At 40.4% G+C, this 16,752-nt stretch overlaps 1 protein-coding gene across 8 annotated transcripts in view; it reads right to left on the reverse strand.

The window, feature by feature from the left end:
- Positions 1-7,227: 7,227 nt before the first annotated feature.
- Positions 7,228-16,752, reverse strand: part of CUNH7orf50 (chromosome unknown C7orf50 homolog) — a 133,983-nt gene continuing 124,458 nt past the window's right edge. For all 8 annotated transcript variants that reach the window (XM_061474081.1, XM_061474082.1, XM_061474086.1 and 5 more), the window contains one exon: positions 7,228-11,564. In XM_061474081.1, the coding sequence (XP_061330065.1) occupies positions 11,382-11,564 (183 nt within the window). In that variant the 3' untranslated portion in view covers positions 7,228-11,381. The remainder of the gene's footprint in view (positions 11,565-16,752) is intronic.

Raw genomic sequence — 16,752 nt, forward strand, 5'->3', positions numbered from 1 at the left:
CTCCCTTTTCTAAAGAAGAGCCTACTGTAGTCGCTAAAAAACAACCACAAGAAGAAATTCCTAGGTGTTTATCTCATCTCTTGACTGACTCACAACCAAAGCTGAGCACGTCTCTGCAGAGGAGCCAGGCTATTACCCCAGACCTGTGAACCACGAGGTGTCACTCCCACATCACCACCGTGTCTCCACTGTCCAGGCAGGTGAGTGACCTGCAGGAAGCACCACATGGTCCCAGAACGCAGTAGGTCAAGGAGCTTCATAACTCCAGAGAACAGGGGATGTCTTTAGCTTGCCACAGAATCACACACACAATCACTGAATGGTTTAGGTTGGAAGGGACCTTGAAGATCATCTAGTTTCAAACATGGTTTAAATTTCATCTCATCTCTTACTTTGGGCCTCTGCCAAATGGAAAGGGATTCAGAAGGAGCTGAGCTCTGCGATGAGATGTCTTAGGGAAGATGCATCAGCTTTACCATGGCCAACTCAGTCTCTTTCTGACACCACCTGAGTTTCACCATTAATTTTTATTGAAGCTTGCCATTAACAACAGCAGGAATTTGAGACACCCTATGGGGGGGCTTATATCTCTACCTAGAGTCCAATAACACCCACTTTCTACTTCACGTGCTCCGGTGACAATGTGTGCATGACCCCTCTGTGCAGCGTTCAGAGTTTTGCTGGACAAGACGGTGAGCCACATGCTGCTGTCACCGACCCCATGGGGGATTTCTGAACAAGTGCAGCCACTTCTCATAACCCTACTCAGACAAACACATGCACAAGAGTGAGATTGGCGGAATTTAGCCCCAATTTGCAGTGTTATGGCTCTGTAATGAGCACTGGGAAGTGTCTTTAAAAGGAGACTCTTTCCAATTGCTTCTTAAAAAAGCCTTTAACATCGGACTCTCTTTGGCATGACTCAGGGCTGCATTTCTAAATCCAGTTTCTCCCATGAAGTTTACCCTGGCTGTTTGGTTGGGTTGCATCCACATGCTATTTTTATTTTTTGATCATCAAGCCTGTTTACAGCATAGAGAAACAATATGGGAACAGAAATAAAGCTGGGACAAACCCAAAGGAATGAGACCAGTAACGGTACTGCCAGCATCTCTGGCTTGAAGAGAAAGAGGCCCTGCAGCTGTGCAGTACCTCAGTGAGATGCAATTCGCTTCTCTCTTCTGGTGATGTACTTCAGACCTCAGTTGGGTTTGATTTACCCATCATCTGCAAACTTAATGCCAAACAGTTAAAATGCCTGCATGTCCCTAAGCTGCCAGCTTTGTATCTGCTATGCATTACAAGAGAGAATGTTTTCTAGAATACAAAGGCTGATGGACTGTCACTACGGTATTGCTTTTGGCTTCCTTAAATACAGTAATCAAAGTGTTTTGAACAGTAGCCTATAGCTACTGAATACTTTTCTGTTTCAAAATAGACACAAGCCTCCTCCCACCTTCTGCCATGAGCTTTTTGGTCACTCTGAGGTTTTGGTGGTTCAGTCCCGTTTCCTTTGCTATGTTCAGTGAGAACAGCTCATCTGGTTCTTGAGGTTTTGATCCAAGTGCTACCAGCTTATTCTGAGAAGCATGGAATCAAAAGGACACAAAATGTTAGCAGGGAAGGTTTGAAAAAGGAAATATTTTCTATATTTGCATTTACATTTTTAATATAGTCGTGTTGCCTAGAGGCCAGATTTGGGGAATGGAAACCAGGAGCCTGGTTTCTATTTTCAGCACAGCCACTGATTGCTCTGTGGTGCTGGCAAATCTTTTAATCTCTTTCCCTGTTTTTCCCTTCTGTAATAAAGGGATGATCAGGCTTCCCCAGCTTTGCCTGGTGGGGCAGCATCCTCTGATGAAACACGGCAAGGACAAAAAATTTATAATCATTCTGTATAGAAAAGCCAGGTATTTAAGAACAGTTTAGCTGTTCAGTGCACCTTTACACATGTACCATGCCTTGATGTTAACAGAAGTTGCACATCGATATAGTATGGAAAAGTAGGCCCTTCAGGGCACACAGATAACCATACCCAGAGCACCACTAAATTAACACAATGTAAAGATCAAATCACTCCAAATACTGAACAAATTGAACAGCAAAAAGATACTAAAGAGGAAAACCAAAGTCATCCAGCTCTCCTCCAAGCTGGCATCTAATTGCCCTCAGCACAAAAGCATGGATGAAAAGGAGGGTCAGGTAGCAAGAGGGGACACTAGAAGTGGTCCCATAAATGGGTGAGCATTTCCAGTCCTCCATTTCCTTACCCCTCTGGCATCTTCCTGAGGAGATGTCAAGGAGGTGAGTAAAGGGCTGAGCTCTCCAATTTCAACACAGCAAACCATGTGCTCAATCTCACATGGAATCAACCCTGTAAAATATCACATCACCCCATGCCTGCATCCTCCCAGTCTGACACATTGCTACTTGTCCTTTTCTCCCACAAAACTATCCTGGGGCCCCTTCCATGCAGCCATCCTGTACCTTTAGGTACCAAATCCCCTTCCTGGGCTGCCCTGCAAAGCCACAGCCTTTTGGATCCCTGCAAGCTGGTCACAGCTGGGCTATAGTTACCTGGGATCCGATAGATCTTCTCAGCACCTTCCAGCTTAATGCCAACTGCTGCACCTCTGGCTTCTCCTCACATGCACTGTCCCAGTCACCTGTGTGAACACCCTGTTGTATGAATGATCTCCGACACTGCTATCAGGACCAGGAGATGAGCCCTGCTGTTCCTATCATCTAAGCCACCTTTGCTCATTTTATTTACATGAGCAGCTGCACTGGCAGATTTTGGGAGGATGTGAGGGATCTTGGTGATGAGCAGTTCTGCAGCACAGATGTCTCCGCTGGACCACTGCAGCCACAGGAGGGTGTGTGTCTTTAAAATCTTGAGCATCCTCCTGTCTATTCCTTATGTCCTGTTACTAAAATAATTTCAAAAATCATTGTGGCATGATGCTGTGCAACAGTCAAGCTCCTTGTTCTTTGCACAGCCTCTTGGATCATGTAGAAATAACATGCATATGTTTCGGGGGCACAGACCAGAATTTATTTTAAGAGGTTCTTTAGGATCAGACAGTCACTACTAGCTCATCACATTTACTATTCAGGATTATTGGACCACAAGTGACCTTTCAGATTCTTAAGACTTGGATTACGAAGGGCTTTATATACTAAGCCTAATGACTTGAATTATAGCCTTAGCATCCTGACAATCAGAACAGGACTACGAGCGTTTTACTTTCTTCTATCCACAACACAGCTTGGGCCGGATTTTGAATCCACTTCAAGGGTATGTCAACTGGTGCCCATCATAGTGATCTAGTTGAGTTGCAAGAACGATAAGACGACCTAGGCAAAGGTCATGTCTCAGAGAAACGGTAGGATTTTCTAGATAAACCTGATGAGACATCTGTCTGCCTTCCTCCAAGACAATTATTTTATCATTTCTAAATATTAAAAAGTCACTCTGAAAGGCTACATCCATGGGGCTGCAGTAGCAGGACGCAGTACTTTGTCATTTTCGAATCTATGCAGTAAGTTTTGTGGGACTGATACTATCTCCCTGTAACTTGCTGAACTAGAAACACTTTTCAAGAAAAGGAATACCTCAAGCAAAAGAATGCAAGTGTCAGCAAGTTCTATGGCACCTGGTATCAAGGCATGCATGCTGTAGTTGTCATTTTCAATCACCATTCACACAGTTCAACATTACACTGAATTTGTTTTCCTCTCTAAGGTTATGCTCTCCATTACCTGCATTCAGTTGCCTTTTGCCAGCATCGATGCTGGAGTGAACCGAGCATCCTCCGAATTGTTCCTGCAGTCAGCTCAAAACACCAGTGGCTTGCAAGCTGTACAGGAGGTCAAAAGTTTAATTTGACCATTAAAGCAATTTTATGAGGTATACAAGACCCACAGCAACAATACAAATAAAGGTTGATTGATACATTCTGCTGGCTGAAATGCTGTTCTGTTAACAAGGAAGGGGAACATCGGCACAAGCAGAGCAGAAGAGCGTGTAAGACGTGCTGTTTGCAGAAGGACAGCATTTCTCACATTCCCTTCGTTCTTCTTTTGCAGTAGCAACCATCTGTAACACTTGGGTAGGGAACAGCACAAACTAAGACTCACCTGTCATTGCTTTCATCTTCTGCTGGGACCCCCCCTCAAAACACAACCCAAACAAAAATCAGAGATACTCTGTCTGCTCTGCGTTAACAGAGTAATTCAACAAGAGTCAGTATTTTCTCACTAAACAATGTCAAAGATACCCTTGATCTCTCTGCGGTCACTTCCCCCCCCTCCCTTTGTCCAAAGACAGCTGAAATAATAAAAAATAATAATTTAGAAAACAAAGGGGGAATCCCTGGATTTTATAGAGAGCCAATGAGTATTGTTGAGGATTGGAGCAATCTCTGGAAATAACTGTCAAGTTGACTGCAGTTTTCCTTCTGCAAACTCTGCTCTACAGTTGGCAGCCTTGGCTCTTCAAAAGAAAAGTGACACCGCGGAGTGCAGAGAGCTAGTTCATGCCATATTGCTGCAGAAGTGATAATTTTTGAGTGAGTTTTGTTTAAATATCACAGACTCAGATTCCAGATATCTGTATGTGGCCTATTTCAAAATATAAGTTAACTTCTGCATTTCCTAACTCTGATGAGCTGCTTTCCCCCTCATCTTCTTTGCTAATTCAGTCAGATGAACATTTCCATACATCAGTTAAAGTGAGTTATAATCTGCTCAGGAACTTGTACAGGAAGGAAAGAAGGATGTTGGTGCAATATTCATAATGCAACCATCTACTCAGTGCAGATTTTCCATCTCTGAGATTAAAGAGCATATTAAAAGCATTGGAAATAAAAATTATCTAAAGGGTTTTCTTTTTGATAATAAAAATATCTGTCACGGACTGAATTCATTTGAGGTGTGGGCCCCCTACAAGGACATGAGCAGCATCTCACTGTACCTTCATTGAATTTACCCTTCAAACTGCTGTAGCCAGGTGTTTCCTTCATGCAACTGGAAGTGGGATGGGATGAGAACAGATCACACTTCTGGGGTGAGTATCAAATTCATCCACAATGACTTCAACAGCTTCTCCATCCCCTATTGGACTGCAATCAGCAGCAGAACACGGGCAATGGATTGCAGCCATCCACAGGGTTTACAGGCTGCTGTGAACACACAGATACTCTGTATTTATGTTATAGTAACATGATCATCACAGAGTGATGCACTAGAAGGCCTTCCTGGGCTGAGATGTCACCAGTGAACTGGTTTGATGCTGCTGCTGCTGAGCATGCTTAGATGCTGGAATTTCACCCAGATTTCACCTGTTTAATGCCAACAGTTTATGCACGGAGCCCTGCTTACAGTCAAGCCTGGTATTTTCAGTCTTTTGTCCCTAAGCACTAACACCACAAGTAAGAGTTCAGAGACTCCCTGTATTTATTCTTTCCGGCTTATCTCAGTGCCCCATTAAACAAGGACGAAAGATTTCCTTATGTAATAGGGATAGCATTTGTTATTTTTAACCTTATGGCAGCCGGGATTTGTGCCAGGTGGCATTTTGCCTTAACCAGGCAACTTCACGAGGTTACATTCCCCGCTGTCATCCTTGCCCTCTGGTATGTTTGATGCCCATACATGGTTTCTTGGCTCTCTGTCGCCGTGTCTATCTGTTAGCCTGTATTTGTGACAGATCACGGATATACCAGTCTTATTTAACAAGGTAAATCAGGGTAGTGGACAGTTATTTCCAGGATACTGCAAGAGCTTCTGCTTCTAATAAAGGGTACTCTCTTTGTGAAATCCACAATACCTATTTACATGTATCTGTGCTACCAGAGAAACACTATCAGTGCAGCTTAAGTTTTCAATACACCAAAACAGCTTTAAAATGGTTTGTTTAGTCAAATTAAGCCCAAGTGGACAAATAAAATGGTTGCACCTCTCAGCAGCTCAAGACTGAAAACTGGTGGCAAGGCCACAGAAGGCAAAAGCTGTGGGCTGAGCATCCTGAACAGCCGAGATCCTGAGGCCTCACGTCTCAAAGTGCTCCACAAACACTGCTGCTCGCTTGTAAACTCCATAAGCAGCATCACTGTACTGGATTCTGGCAATTTCATGGAGCTTAAGAAAGCCTGGGTGATACAAAGGATGCTGCCAAAGCCTGTTGTACCTCTAGACCAGTACATGGAAACTGCGTCAACACGCTCCTTTGGGTCCAAAGGAATTCAACAGCAAAGGATGATTTTCACAGTGCTGTAGCTAGACTGAGCTATTTATAAGCAAATGAGAGTGACAGATCCTGCGTCCCATGGCTTGCAATTCTATAAAACGCACGTGGGACCACGAGGAGAATAGATGCAAGTTGTCACTGCAAAAGTCTACATGATATTTCAATTAGAAGCAAACCTTCTTCAAAATATCTGAATAACTAAAGCTAATGGGAAATGTAATTCCACCTTCCTATGAAGAAAAGTTACTTGGCATCTTCAACTACGCGCTCACATAGTTTAGGGGCTCTCGCTTGTTTACTTCGAACACAATCCCCCTTCATACAGTCTCCAGGCCGGAGGCACAGAGAGGTAGAAGCTGAATTCTTCTGGCCATGTATATACATGTGGCATTTCTTGGCCTTTTAAGTATTTGATTTTGAAACCTATTTAACTTTTGGACGTAGGTGTTTTCGTGGGTTTTGTTGGGGAATGCCAAAAATTCTGCATGTAGGGGAAAAAGAAAAATCAGTAAGAGCAACTGTGTGACTGTTGTTCTGTTTCTAACTGAAGGGCCCTCCCTCTGTGTCTATAGCACCAGTCAAACTTTCTTAGTAGCACAAGCTTCTTATTCAGCTTTGTTTTGACAAAGAAAGATAAACCACTGTTTTGCTTTGCCCTTCCCCCACCATTTACTCAGTGGTTTTATTTAGTTTGGTATTCCCTGCTCCTTGGAGGGGAAAACAAACGTATTTTGAATAAACTCATTATTTTTGACCATATTAAGTTGTTGACTATGTATGTTCTTACGAAGAATTTAAAATAGAATGCAATTATAAATCACTGCTAAAATGAGCTTGTCCTGCAAAGGCAAGGACATTTAATTGTATCCTTGTATGACTGGAATCACTGTAAACAACTAATATTCCTATTTGCAGGGACAGAAATAACTAGCTCATTCAGCTGTACAGAAAGGAAGACATAAAAGGAAACCAAAGGCTAAAGCAGAATAAGCCACTGGAAAGTCTTATGTCAACAAAACGGGATGTAAATTAAGCAACATCAATGCAGTATTTTGACTGTAAATGAACCAGAACATTAAGACAGGTTTTAAAAGGCACATTTGTGATGAAACATCTATGACTAGTTCCTATACCAAATGAATAGGAAAGTTCCTGCTTGTTTCTCCTGTGCAGGATCAAACCCACACAGCAAAGCTGTTTCTCTAAGCTTTACTATTACTTTGTAGACCTAAATTTCAAAATTGGGAATTGCAGCAGAACTGCAAGAAAAACACTGAATAAATGACTTATCAGTCACACACGATGGAAAATGGCATAATTAGAGGTTGCATCATAGCATACAGGCGTGAAGGAGTAAAATTGAAATTACACAGACAATTTCCATTCTTATGTTTGCCAATTTTCTGAGTGCTTGACTTTGTAACTTAAATCTCTTTCCTGATTGTTTTTCTGACACGGAATTGCAGATACGTGAGTAGATTTTAACGTTCATTACTTTGCCTTACTCAGTGGCAAAAGTGAAGAAAACCCAAAAAAAACAAACCCTAAACTCAAACTGAAGTGCATTTCTAAGCTATTGGAAATTACGGGGGATCAGTCAGGAGTCACCTTGCTTTAAAATCAACAGAAGCACACCAGAACTATTCTCCAGCGAGAGGAAATAAGGAAATAAACTACACATTCAACAGCTACGACACACCCTTTCCAAATAAGAAGAGAGAATTCATTTACCCAGTAATTTTACAACCATGATAACAAATTAAAATTGGGCTCAGACAGTGGAGAACCAAGAAGATGCACAATCCATAGCAAGGATCAGCCAAATCAAAGGGAACTTTCTACATTGCCAATTTTTGAGTAATTAGTACTTCCATTAGAGGCACAGCTCCAGCTTTAAGCAATTCTAAGTAATTAATGTTCTTTTATTTTGTCTAGAAGTCCTGACTTCAGCGTTCTCTTAGGATATGAGTTCTTCTAGCCAGAGCTCCACAATACAGATTAACTCAACTAGAAGACAATTAGAGTGGGCAGATGAAGATGCAATTTGTCAGTCTGTACACACTGTTACTTCTAGCTTTGGATGCAATTTTTATTAACACAGTAGACTGATTTAAACGGAGGGAGAGACATGGTTTTGTCCTATCTTTATCCACACGATTGCCTAAGCTACAAGTGGTGTTAAGATCTGAGAATTCCACATGACCAAACGACAAAGTGAATGAAGTGCCAGATTATATCTTCTTATGCAGCTTTGATCAGCTACAGGAATTCAATAACTGATTATAAACTTAATAATTTAAAATACATGATGGAGGAAATCTTGCTATACTTACTCATCATGTAATGTAAATTCCTACATTAAAATGCCGAGCTGAGCAGGAAGCAGAAGCTGGCCTGGTGGTGAGCACATGGAAAAAACAGAATTTGATTGCCAGAGATGTTACTGCATTTGCATGCTGTGCTGGGTAATCTGTCTGGGTGCTCACAATCTTGTCTTTAAAATGGGCCTAAAAATACGTATTCCAAAAATGGTTTTTTGCATTTCATGGGTGTTTTGATGATGACTTGTTTGCCAATCAGTTGAAGAGTCTTTAAGAAATGGGGCAAAGTAAAAAAAACGAAATGCAATTAAGTGATATTTCTTATTTGCACTACAACATCAAGTATAAGACAACACTTAAAATATTTCATATTGAGTTCTGAAACCCAAGACATGCATAGTAACAATGCAAAGCAGAAGTTTTACAAGCCTTTCACCCAATTTCCAGACACCACTGACCACTGAACCGCACCATACTCCAAGAGACATGTGGCAAAGAACATCATACTTTGCTTTCTCTACCAAAACCAAACATAGCAACCATTACCTTAGTTTTTAACTTCTGAATTTTCCATAGCTGCAAGAAGCAGAGGCCAGAGACCATGTCCTTCACCCAAGAATCTGTAGCACCAAAGGGAAAGTTGGAACTGCAGCTGAAGGAGAGCAAAGCAGGACCTCATTCACAGAGGTCTATTACTGCACCGGTGAGAGGCTCTAACTGCTCTTTTCCAAATGTTACTGTTCACACAGACTCCAGATTGGCAGGCCTTATATGTTTCTAATATTGATTGCAATAAAAAGAAATATGATGTTCTTAATCTACAAAGCCTCTCTTCTCACAGATTTGTCAATGCTTGCACATAATCGAAACCAAGGTCCGAGAAAGGCGAATCTTGCCAAACCTGCCAAAATCATAAAAGATTCACGTCTTTTTGCCTGGAGCTTACCTTGACAATCTTTTTTTACAAGTCTCCTCTAAAATACAGTGCAAAATACAGTTGTAACTTCCTTGGGCTTTTCAGCTACGAGGTACATTAAGTGCACTATGAGGACCCACATTTTTGTGTGACTTGAGAAACCAAAAGTGTCGATTTTCAAATCTAAGGAGAACACAAATTCTCTGACATCATTTAAGCTGAAAAAAAGAAACTTTGAAAACATAATCTGTGAGAAATTCCTGGTTTTCATGATGGAAAATAAACGTATCAGCTCGTGTTTGGAGTGGCAGTAGTTTTTCCCAGATGCATGTTCTCAGACATAAAACACAAGTCCAATGATCATTCACAAGTTCGCTAAATGTCAGTATCGCTTCTCTTTATTACAGGTCCTTTTCACCAACTTTTAAATGCAAAGTCAATTTTATACAGCTCTGGGCCTCTAAAAGCTCTAGGTCTTTGCTGCATCCTTGGCAGTCCCCAACCAATCACTGTCCCATGGTAACTGAACACTACCTGAGCTGCTGCTGAGGGATCGGCAGCTCAGAGGAGAGGCTGGTCACTGCTGCTGAGTTCTGCTCACTCCATGCTGGCTATTGTGTTAGAGCAGGGCATGCTGGTCCCTAGTCTTTTTTTTGCTGAAAACATCACCTTCAAGAAGTCAGAAAGCGTAAGTTATTTGTAACTAGTAATATATTTCATATTTCTGAAGATTTGCAACTAATCCATGACTGTAAAGGCTGTCAAATCCACTCAAATGCTTCTTATTGAAAAATTAGGCCCGCATATCCATAGATCCTCCCCTCCTCCACAAACCCAAATTAAAGCTGTAATTCCCAAAGACAGCCACTCTTCTTAAACACTACACTTTTCATATAGTTGTTATTAATAAAGTATGAACAATGTTTGCAGAAACATGAAAGAATCAGGTCAAGAACAGTGACTGAATACAAGTGTTATTAAATAAGCCAATCATCCAACGTTTGAGTAATTAATGTCCTTGTTTTCTACTTGAAAGCCTCGTATTTTCAGCATGTTCACAGGAGACAAATGTCTCACATCAAAGTGAATGAACACAAATTAACTCTTTTGGACGCCAGTTAAAAGAGAAAGATGAAAATGCAATACTGGCAGGCTAGCTACAAAATGTTGCAGCACAGCACTTCTCATCATAGGGTTGGTACAATCAGATGACTTCACTACGTAGAGTCAAAGGATTTGGTCTGTTCCCATCTGTGCATTATCTGAATATCTAAACAATTGCCATAATGCATTTGAAAACTTCAAAATATAAAAGGAAAACTAACAAAGCTGATGGTATCCCCAGATCACCGTGTGAAGTACTAATAAGCAACTGTGTTATACAACCCATGTTCAACAGACTGAAAATGATCTTTCCCAAATCCAAATGACATACTTCTAAAGCTGAAAGTGATAGATTACAGCTGGCTGAGCAAACACTGTACTGTATGCTCATTTTAAAAGCTGCCATTGTAAAAGACCCTCCAGGCTTTTTGTTGGTTCCTTTGCTCTTCTTATTAAGAACTGCAAAGCTCCTCTTATTTAACAGTAATTACAGGGGGAGATGGAGAAAAACTAACGAGAAGAGAGGTTTATTTTTCTAAAGATATGCACTTAAGATTACTGTAATAACACGTCTATGGACCAAATATGTTATTTTTATTTTATCACATCAAAACAGAATAAATCTGTGCAACTGGAAAAACTTATGCATACAAAATCTGAATACCCAGTATCAGAATACATATAATATTAGGCTTCTTATTAGAAAATATGTCTTGACAACTAATTTATAGTCTCTATATATGACAACCTATCCTCTCCGCCAGGCAACTGTTAAGACACAAAAATACTCTCAGGACAGCAGCTGTAGAACTTGTCGTATGCGCTCGCACTTGTCCAAGAGGTTTGGGTCTTCTGCATTGGAATCATCAAATTCCTTCATAAAAGCTTCAGCTTTCTGCACAGTTAAGTCTCGTGCATTGCCTTGAAGCCCTTGCAGATAATCCAGTAAAATGGTGAAATACTTGTCTGGAACCTTTAAAGAAAAATCAAGGAATTAATAAAAAAACCCTGCTTAACTTTCTTCTCTCTCAATACTCATTCACAATCATGTCAAAACACCACCTGAAAGATAATTAAGAAAACTCCATGGGCTTTTGTGTTTGCCAATGCCCATCTCTGAGTGGAAGTTTTCCTTGCCAAGGCTCAAGCTGCTGGGAGGGATGGACCGTGGCAAGAGGACAGTCATGTGCTCAGATGGGCAAAGCATCTGAGAGGAAATTCTAAGCAGATGTGGAAATGCTGATCAGCAAATGCAAACACCCCCTGACAATGAGCTCAAGGCTGAGAGTTGTTGGTAGAAAAAAAACCCAACTACTAGCCAAATCCTACTTTTAGAAACATGTATACAAACCTTACCAAATTCAGTGAGAATTGCATGCACATGTCTGAGGAAGGAATTTTGTGAGAATTACCCTCACCCCTACCCAAACTTATTTGTTTGCTGAGATAAGATACCACCCACCATCAAACACTTTGACAGAATGCTCATACAGAGGAAAAGAATTCGATTTGAAAAACAAATTGAAATTCAGACATATGGAAATCATTTTTAAATCACGCTGACTAAAACTGATAGGCTCTACTAACTGGCCTAACATTAAAAGCAGTTTAGTCATCTCCAGTTGCATTACCCCCATTTCATTCCCTTTCTAATTAACTAGTCACAGGTTAAATTTTAGCTTATTAGGTACAACATACAATTTAAATGAACATTACGTTAAATAATCTTGGCAATAGCCTAGCAAAGACTTCTGAATTATTTATTCGGTATTTCAAACCAATTTCTTTTCAAAAGCATTAGGTGAACAGATCTACGCTGAAGCATATCTTAACTTTATGTTGTGTATCTGTGGAACAGGTTTCAGCCAATAAGAGAATATTTTTGCTGTGAATCAGGAGATGTTAAAATGACCTAATGCTGCAAATATTTTCCTCCATGTTTAACTTTACACATATAACTTGACATGAGTCAAGTTAAACACATACGTAAGTATTTAAAGGACTGGAGACTCATTATTCGAGGGCTGTTTCAATTCTGCAAAGTATCAACATTTCAGAGAAGGCAGAGCTTCAACAGATACTTAATTTACAACTTATTTCTCCATCAACATTTGGCAGCGTAACTTTGATCACTGAAACTTCTATCACTCCAAAAGAAGAGGAAGAAAGAATATTCCAACAGTGCCTTCATCAATCAGAGATACTTCAAAGTAATAAATCAAAACTAAAGTCTGCATTCAGCCTCATCGCTTCTACACTACGGAAAACCTTCTAATTCTTCACACAAACACTCTTGCATTAAAGAAACAATACAGATACAAAAAAATTAATTTTACAGTGACTAACACTGAAATGGATGATACATGAAGTGTTGCTATAATATACAAATTAAACGCATTTAAACATAACGAAAAACGCCTACATTTTTGCAACCTTTTTACCCATAGTGAGCTGGTACAAATAACAGACCAAAAAAATTCAGATACAAACAATTTCAGCAGGACAGCGCTCCTTTAACGCAGATGCTCAGTGCAGGGTTTTTAAATCTCAGCAACATTTCTATGTTTCAAACCTCATCCAAGTTATTTACATAATTTACACCTTTTATTCTCAGACCCTGTGGTACAGTCATACCTCACTCTAGGTCGAGAGAGGTCCTCCTTCCCCTCTACTCTGCCCTGGTGAGACCGCATCTGGAGTATTGTGTCCAGTTCTGGGCCCCTCAGTTCAAGAAGGACAGGGAGCTGCTGGAGAGAGTCCAGCGCAGGGCAACTAAGATGATTAAGGGAGTGGAGCATCTCCCTTATGAGGAAAGACTGAGGGAGCTGGGTCTCTATAGTTTGGAGAAGAGGAGACTGAGGGGTGACCTTATCAGTGTCTATAAATATATAAAGGGGGAGTGTCACGAGGACGGAGCCAGGCTCTACTCAGTGGCAAACAATGATAGGACAAGGGGTAATGGGTACAAACTGGAACACAAGAGGTTCCACTTAAACTTGAGAAGAAACTTCTTCTCAGTGAGGGTGACGGAACACTGGAACAGGCTGCCCAGGGAGGTTGTGGAGTCTCCTTCCCTGGAGACATTCAAAACCCGCCTGGACGCATTCCTGTGTAACATTATCTAGGTGTTCCTGCTCTGGCAGGGGGATTGGACTAGATGATCTTTCGAGGTCCCTTCCAATCTCTAACATACTGTGATACTGTGATACTGTGAATTACAGTTATTACTGTAGCATTTAAGCAAAGTGCTTGAGGGGGCAATTAAAAGCCTACTCAGAAATACTAAGTGTGCAGACAGACATGTGGCTGCCTGAAGCCTAGCAAACATTTAGTATTTTGCCCTAAAGATAACTGCTCAAGTGTTCAAAAAGTCAGATTTTTTTCTTTAATGCAGGTATTAGGTTTATCTCAGCAAAAGCTGAGTAATACAATACAGTACCAAGGAGTCAAGATAGTATCGGATTTCCTCCTAACTTGCACGTACAATAGAGGTGGAACACCAAAAGTGGCAGCAAAATTAATGATATTCAATTTTAATTATCAAATATAGCAGTATAAGACCTGAAATTTCAGGGACTCTTGCTGTGGTTTTATAGAAAGAAACACAATCCACCTTCTAAGATCAGCTTTTGGGCTGGCTTGAAATTGGATATCCAGATCTACCACCACGGCTCTGGCAAGTGGAAGTGATGCTTTTGGGATTGTATTACTCTTTGGTTAAACTGCTTTGACATTTTTCTAGTTTCTTTTTCTCTCTCACACACTAACCTTACCTCTGTTCTAACCAGCTAATGTGCACTGGAGCTAACATGGAAATATCCCCAAATAATTACTGTCATCAGGGAAAAGGGGTGGGGGGGGAACACTACAAAACAGTAGCAGGAAAAGAACAGTTATCACTTTTAAGTTATGCTATGTAACTCTGGAGGCTTCAGGCTTTTTAGACTTGCAGATGGTCACAGGTTTTGCAAAACAAACACAGGTATCTGCATAGAGAACTTCAGCTTACTGCAGCCAAGCTTGCTTTTTTGTCACCTTCTGAGGAAGCTTCAGAAACCCCTCCAGGGCCCTGCAGCCCAGAAGCTGAAGACAGCTGATGTAGTTCCTCTCTGAAAATGCTGCACCGGATGACAAAGATCAACAAATGATGTAGTGTTTATTTTAGATGGGATCCTGAACCATTATATACACTGTAGGTATATAGGCTTGGGATGGAAGCTGTCAGCCAACCACCACATGGATTTTAAAGGGACTTAAGATAACCACTCGTGTCACAAAGGACTTTAAAATCTCAACTTATTTCTCACAGAAAGAGGCCTATCGGTCCAGGAAACTCAATTCACCCGTTTGCATGGCTTTTCAGTAGGCATCCAAGCGACACCATGAGATCAAAGAAGCTGATGAGGAAGGAAAGAAACACGTGTCTCCTTTTGTATTTTAGTCATGCTTGGATGGATATCTGACAGATTTTATTCTGTCATGGATAGGAAGTTCAACTGCATATAAAAAATATTCAAAAGAATATGGTCTGCTCTTCCTATAGTCCTGATGAAGAAAGAGACTTCATCATCTGCTTAATTATAAGCACTTGAGCAGTTCTACTAAATACTGCATCTGAATGCAGATGTTAATCATTACATAATGATTATTATGTATGAAGATAGGCTGAGAAAGTTGGGGCTGTTCAGCCTGGAGAAGAGAAGGCTGCATGGAGACCTCATAGCAGCCTTTCAGTATCTGAAGGGGGGCTATAGGGATGGTGGGGATGGACTATTCATTAGGGACTGTAGTGATAGGAGAACGGGTAATGGGTTCAAACTTAAACAGTGCAAGTTTAGACTGGATATAAGGAGGAAGTTCTTTCCTGTTAGGGTGATGAGACACTGGAATGGGTTGCCCAGGAAGTTGTGAATGCTCCATCCCTGGCAGTGTTCAAGGCCAGGTTGGACAGAGCCTTGGGTGCCATGGTTTAGTGTGAGGTGTCCCTGCCCGTGGCAGGGGGGGTGGAACTGTATGATCTTAAGGTCCTTTCTAACCCTAACTATTCTATGATTCTATGCTTCTATGAATCATTGCACTTTCAGCAGATTAAGACAAGACAAAGTTAAGCTGTGTTTTGATACATAAAACAAATGCTACTTGAAGTTAATTATTTCCCAGTATATTTCAACACAAAACTCAAAGTAAACAGGTAAAAAGCTAAAACATCATTCTGCCCGTAAAACAATTTCTAGGTAGTTTTAAAGAGCATACACCGATTCTGAAAGGTTGATAAAAGACTTTCACAGGAAAAACTTAAAAACAGAAGTGCAAACAAGCTAGATACTTACAATCAAATACGCATTCTGCAAGTAATCTTTTTAAAGTATTGTATTCTGTGAACACTTTTGCCCTTATGAAACTCTGCTTTTAATTATATGGTTCTCTAGAAGTATTTTTATCATAAAGGTAACACCCTCTGTCAAGTGATTCTCTTAAGAGCTATTGAGTAATTTGGGTCAGGAAGTTGGTAATGCTCAAATGTTGAAGTGCACACAAAAAAGTCAGCAAAACCTAACTGAATGTCAACTAAATGAATCAACAAGAAAGGCCCTGTGCAAATAGCTAGATATTTGCTCTACCAAACAACACAATGAATGACTAGAAACCCCCACTCAATACCACAATGGCCAGATGCTTATTGGAAATTCAGTCTTTGTTGTTTTTTAAGGTATGAAATGAATGGATCTCAGTAATGATGCAAGCCTCGCTTCTGGTTATACTTTATGTTTTTTACAATCAACATCAGGTTTCACTTATATTTTAATGAGAAAGCTATTTTAACATCTTGGCAAGATGGCTGTACATCTTATATGGAGCCAGAGATACCTAAAGCAATATGAGAATCACGATTTATAATACCGGGTTCCACATTTAGAAATGAAGGATGACTCAAATCCTCAGTAAGCTCCAGATTTACATAAAACATTAACCTGCTCTATTTATGCTTGACATAGATCAAGTATAAAAATGACATACGATCAAGTATAAAAACCTAATGTACACAGGAGACTGATCACCAACAAAAGAAAAAGATTAATTACAAGCAATTAAAATGATTCCACATTTTAGGTTTTTTAACCTAAATGATTCCACATTTTAGTTAAAACACAAAGTAATTG

This window comes from Pezoporus flaviventris, unplaced genomic scaffold, assembly GCF_033815535.1.
Source record: "Pezoporus flaviventris isolate CSIRO_AGI_PZ_B2104156 unplaced genomic scaffold, CSIRO_AGI_Pfla_v1 ptg000078l, whole genome shotgun sequence".
NCBI classification, from domain to species: Eukaryota; Metazoa; Chordata; class Aves; order Psittaciformes; family Psittacidae; genus Pezoporus; species Pezoporus flaviventris.